The 6,000-nt window shown below is 37.3% G+C and overlaps 1 protein-coding gene across 3 annotated transcripts in view; it reads right to left on the bottom strand.

Moving 5' to 3' along the window:
- Window positions 1–332: 332 nt before the first annotated feature.
- The window catches only part of LOC124407066 (phospholipase B1, membrane-associated), a 13,733-nt gene continuing 8,065 nt past the window's right edge, over window positions 333–6,000 (bottom strand). For 2 of the 3 annotated variants that reach the window (XM_046882878.1, XM_046882880.1), the window contains exons 2-8: window positions 5,059–5,198; window positions 4,649–4,753; window positions 4,346–4,557; window positions 4,016–4,192; window positions 3,307–3,599; window positions 2,060–2,238; window positions 333–500 (exon numbers count right to left, since the gene is read on the bottom strand). In XM_046882878.1, coding sequence (XP_046738834.1) covers window positions 364–500; window positions 2,060–2,238; window positions 3,307–3,599; window positions 4,016–4,192; window positions 4,346–4,557; window positions 4,649–4,753; window positions 5,059–5,198 — 1,243 coding nt within the window. In that variant the 3' untranslated portion in view covers window positions 333–363. Of the gene's footprint in view, window positions 501–2,059; window positions 2,239–3,306; window positions 3,600–4,015; window positions 4,193–4,345; window positions 4,558–4,648; window positions 4,754–5,058; window positions 5,199–5,732; window positions 5,737–6,000 lie in introns of all 3 variants that reach the window. The other variant, XM_046882879.1, reaches the window with a different exon arrangement.

The raw sequence follows: 6,000 nt of genomic DNA, 5'->3' as shown, positions 1-6,000 counted from the left end.
ATCAAAATGAAAGCAACATACTAATGAAAATCGAATAAACTGTATTAGTGATTAAAGCTATTGATTGTGATCCATGAAAACAATAAGTAAACGAATTTTCTAGTATCTAAAACACGTCACTAAATAAATATAATATTAGATTAACAAACGTGAAGTGTACTCGGTATTAAATAACAATAGGAAGAAGAAATCCATAAATATAGTCAGGGTGAGTATGCATGCGCTTGATAAATGGCAACAGAATTATAAGTCAATACACATATGACAAATTTGGCTAATTATTATATTCAACTGTCGTGGCTGAGCTCACGGGGATGATATTTTGATTCTTGTCTCTGGCAATCAACATATGATGACAATTTGTCAAGATATACTGTTTTTCATCGTTGATATGTAAGGCCTCTTCGGTGTCGGACACAAAAATCTTGTAAAGAGATCATACCATTCTCTAGACTTCCGCCCAACGGGTTCCATTAAGTTGTTCCAGAGCGCATTCGCACCTGAAAATATGTGAGAATAGATTTAGCCGCGGAGCTCTCGATTTTAGGCAAAACTAATTAGATGTAATAGTATGTAAACTCTGAAGTTATACTCATGAAATCTCTAATATGAATTATTGGGTAATTAATTTCATGCTTACAGAAGATCGAATACGAATACCTGTTTATATTTATTGGAACAGTTATCTACAGTGCTTATAAAACCACTCGATAACGATTTGTCAAACATATGATTATTTTTCTAAGCCTAAATTGCATCTATCTAGGGAGAATCTATTTTTGTAAAATGTAAAAACGGGTGAAAAGAAGAGAAAGGAGTAGCTCGAACTATCAAGATAGCGTGGCCAAAAGCCGGTGATGAAAGATACTATTTTTCAACGGCTATCGCTGTACGGTCTCATAAGCAAGAGATTTATTCCGTCGAGATGCAAAAATTGCTTTAAAAAAATGAGATAATCATGGAGTAAAAGCTCGGTCTTTATCTTAATAGTTAAATTCAGACCATGAAACATTCGAAAGGTTGCGAAAAAAGCGGATCCTAAATTAATTGATTTTTTTTATCACAGTCACTGCTGGGTGATTGAAAATTATCTGGAATTATCTAAAAATCAGCTCTGAAGCCTCAGTCTAAGCAGTTATTCACTTATAGATCAAGTGAAAATCGAATTCGAACGGTTTCAAAATGATTCAAACGATTTTACGCTGTTTTAAAACGATTCCAAGCTGTCAATGTGATACCTAACAATAGATTTCGAACCATTCCAAAATGACGTAAAACAGTTTCAAATTGTTTTCAGATATTTCCAAACGATTTCCAAAAGGTTTCATGCAATTTTAACAGACTTCGAACTGATTCTTAACTACTTTTCAGTGATTTCAAAAGGTTTCAAGCGACGTGCTTTTGCAGTAACAACGAGTAAATAGCCTTGCCTTTATCCATTCAAATTTCCTGGCAACTCATTGCACTGCTTGCCAATTTCCCGCCATGTATAATTTCTGATGGAATAAATGTCCAAGCTACTCGAAACCATTGTTCTCCTTGCCTGGTTTGTACGTTTTCAACCTACGCTAGCTTTGCGGTGGGAAGACAAAAATCTGATGATATTATTACAAAAATTATGACACAACAGTGTTTAGCACTTGCTGTCATATTACGTGGCACAATTCCTGGTTCGCATTTAGAACTCTGTAATGCAACGACACGTCAGTCGTCGAGAAAGAGAAAAAAGCCGTTGACTCGCGACTTTTGTCAGGATAACAAAGATGCCGAATTGAAAAGAGTCACGAGCTATGTTGTAAAACATATACAATTCGTTGCATAATAATATATCGCATGCTTCGTAAATTATAAGGTGTCTGTCTTGAAATACTGCAGCAAGACAACGAATTTCTGGTCCCCTGGAATTCTCACACTATTTGTACTTGTCGGTACAGAAAACGAATAAATCTTCTCCGAGGCAAACTGAATATTCGAACACGAACGAGTCTAAGATTTCATTTGAATTCATAGAATTATAATAAGTGCATACGTACATACGTAAATTTACAGCGGCACTCACCTCTGGCGTAACCTTTTTGACTGAGGTGAAAACAGTCTACAGATGTGTAAGTGAAATCTGTCAACCCGGATGTTGTTACCGGAAACGAAAAATTTGTTGTAAAAGGCTGAACTACGACCGCAAAGTCTTCCGTTTGAAATTCTGGTAGCGTCGCAACTTCCTCCTCAAGCTTTTGCCATCTGTCGGTAAAAAAGCACTCGGTTAATAAGGTAACTCTCAAGGCGCTATAGCCTCGGAATGGTAACCTAGGTAGTACATTTGTTGAACATTTTTTCATGTCAACAGATGAAAAAAGACAAAATGGTAATTGAGATTTGGTAATTGTAGCGTCGGAAAACTTTCCAACTTGGAAAGCTTCCGTGATTCTATATAAAAAAAAAATAAGGATTGGAGGATGATATATGGAACGAAATAAATTTGTTTAAATACTCAATTGAGCCAAGAGAAATTGTTGCAATTTATTGGCTCACGGGGGAAAAGCCGCTGAGGCATAAGAACCCCTTATTATTACAATAGTAAAGTTGTGTCAAGAGCGTATGAGGTGTTAGTGTACGATCAATGGTTGTGTCTCGCAATTGGAGAGCTGCCGTGAGATTCAGAGGCCGAAGGCGTGAATCTACGGAGGTTCGATCGGCTGGCGAGAATCTACTGTTTAAATTGGAGAGGAGAGGAAGAGAACAAGAGAGTTCCGAGCGCGACCGGAATGGCCGGAGACTCGAATCAGACTGACTAACCGAGCGTCGATTCCCGGTCAGTTATTTATTCTTCAACCGATCAGCGCCATCTTGCGGTTAACGACGATCCATCCGATCGCGATTTAACTTACCGGGGCTTGTTCGTAGCGGTAAGAGCGGTAAAGATTTCGGGTATCGGATGGGGTAGAAAGTACGCGCGGACATGGGAAAGGTAAGGATTGGTACGGCCTGAACAGTAACGTTTGTTGATAATCGAAAAGTCTAAAATAAAAGAATAAAAGAAAAGAAACATGAAAAAAATTATGTGGTACTTGTGGTGGATAAAGAAAATTAACACAACTAGTTTTTTTTTTACTTCAGTGCTAACGGATTATTGGACGCGAATTGCAAATCTGATATCAAAGGAGCACTGAGCAACTAGTTTTTGTGTAAATCAGAATTCAAAACATCAAGTTTCATTGTCGGTAAAATTTTGCCGTTCCGAGACCATTTCTAACTTAGTTGCTCAATTTTCTTTAAGGGCTAAGTGAAACACTTATGTAATACACTTACTCGCTCATGATTGCGTAGAATTCTTCTCTTCGCCGTCGCCACCTCAGACCGAACAAACAGCTGCATTCCACATCGACCGCTATATCACAGATTGGTTGTCGAGTGGTAAATTCTACCATTAATTTCAAATTCGGTGTAGGTACGAATGCTACTATAGTTCTGGGTAAGTTGTCTCTGATCGTTCGGAACACAGTCAAAAGGTTTGATCGATGTTTCGCCAATATCGACCAAGGTGAACTTTGGTAACACATTTCGCTGCAGAAATCATTTGCACCGATCATAAGGCTGATCAGCTGGAACAATGAACCGAACAATGTACCTTGAATAATCTCAGATTAAGGGTTTCCAACTTTGTATAAATTGACTGTTTGACAATTATGTTGGAAATCTTATTTCGAATATTTTTTCTCACTTTGGTTTCAGAGTATTAATTTAAATCTATGATTGAACAGCTGGCCAAATGTTGTAACCTTGCATGAAACGAAATCGACTTATTTCAAGTCAGTTATCATGAGACATTCAGGAAAACGTTACACCATTTCGTACAGCTCGAAGGTTCATGGGCAATAAGGGAAATTCGTCAAACCTGCATCCACAATAAAAATAATTCTCATCGCGGTACAGAAATCGAACCATTAACTAGACAAACAACACAAAACACCGTAACTCGGCAAAAATATAATTGATTGGATTGTAAATGTACGCGTACCTTCCAATGCTTCTTCAAGTTAATCCTTGGATCGCTCTTGATTCTCTTGATTAGAACTTGTGCCATGAAGGGCATATCGGCGGACATTGCGAAGCCCTCGGCTACATTCAATTGGGATTCCTTGTGAGTTGAGAATGAATCGGACAGCGCGTAACCGATGAGATTCGGGTTGAAAACCTTTGAACATAAACGCGTGAGTTAAATGCACGCGTAATTCCTGATTGATCAGAAGCCATCAACGTTAATTATGAGCAAGAAAGTAACAGCGAGTGGGAATAATTATGTAAAATATTCGGCTTCGTCAGACAAACGCGCACAAGATAAAATAACCTTTATAATGTTCGGCAGTGTGAGATATTCCCTCCAGCTTGATTGACCTCCTCCAGACCAGGATACACCACGATTTTCAGCGATAAGGTGGGGAAGCTGCGTTGATATTGCCCCAAAACCCGCCGTCAAGGAGTCGCCCATTGCTGCAATTACGTCTATGTCACCTGGCCTCAACTTGTGAACAGACGTCGGAGGCTTTGGGGATCTTGTGTCTAGTGTGAATGAAGCAATGAAATCACAACGATCCAAAGTTTAAGTCGCTTATATTTCTAAATATCAAGATACCCTGAGTCTACGACGTACTTGTAAGTTTGCAAGGAAACGGTGTGCTTGGACTGACGGTGTTTTGTAATTTTTGCTGATCTCTTGCTCGCGCCAATTGCCATCCTCCAGGTTTACTTGTTCTGCCTGCCAGATTCAATATTCATTGTAATTAGTTTCGGTATTTACATACGTGCCTTATGATTGTTCGTCAAGGTTGGTCCCTTTACTGTATCCTGAATACAATTTAGAGAATGAACTCTGAACGTAATGCGTTGAACGAATGATACCGTTTTTTGCTCTATTCTCGGCTCGAGACGGTATCCCGACATTAGAAGCACGACCCTGATCGATTTTATTAGTTGTAAGTTAAGTGTCGTTTTATTGCCATACCACGGAATTAATAAAAGAAAACTATAAAATTAATGAAGTCATTTGAATTCGTCACATACCTATGACATTCAGAGCAAATTCACGAATTTTCCTGTACACTCCAATATTGTCATCCAGAGCCGTTCGCTGGGGTTGACAAATCGTACATAAGACCAGAAGAAGTTGAATAAGAAAATAGATCTTCATTTCCACAGTAAATCTAAAAAATTAAACAAGCATGATTGAATTTTTAAACTTATCACAATTACAGAAATTTTATCGTCTGAAATAGAACATTTTTTAAACTATAGATGTAATTTAGGTATGGTTTTGAACACAGTATCACAGGTTTAACTATATTTTAGAACTGCATCAGTTAAGAAAAAGTTTAATGTTATTAATTCGAGTTATTGGAGATCATATCCGAACTCTACAACACCTGGATTTGACTGAGTACAGCCGAATAAGTATGACTACCTAGCGATTACAAGTATTTATAGGTATGTTTTTATTTAAATTTCGCAGCCTTGGCTGATACGATGGAGATTAAACGACTTTGCATGAACCGCGTACTTTTGATTTAGTGAGTAATGATTCTGAACTCTGTGATAGGTACAAATAGCTGAATTCAAAGTTAATCGCTAAAAATTGATTGGATAATTACCTCGTCATCTGAAACTACAATGACCTTGATATTTAATTCGAAGATAGCCTTGCATATTTATCAGAACGTATATCTATCACGCGAATTTACATCGCTTAACGTAAAACATCGAGCGTTACTATATAATATATATTGCTGGATTCTTACATAAATGTTACAATGGAGAAACTTTTATCACTTTTCTCTTATAAACTATCAAAATGCAGTAATATCATTGAGCGTAAGTATATTTAATGAGCGAGATGTTGATAGACCTGACTTACCGTATAACTAACTTTTTATTTAAATTAAATTATTTATTTTCAATTTTGTTTTAATACCGCTTGTTTCCTATTGTTCATTCGAGACTGTTAATGGG

The sequence above is a fragment of the Diprion similis genome, chromosome 6, assembly GCF_021155765.1.
Source record: "Diprion similis isolate iyDipSimi1 chromosome 6, iyDipSimi1.1, whole genome shotgun sequence".
Classification (NCBI taxonomy): Eukaryota; Metazoa; Arthropoda; class Insecta; order Hymenoptera; family Diprionidae; genus Diprion; species Diprion similis.
This window is presented reverse-complemented; position numbering and strand designations above follow the sequence as displayed.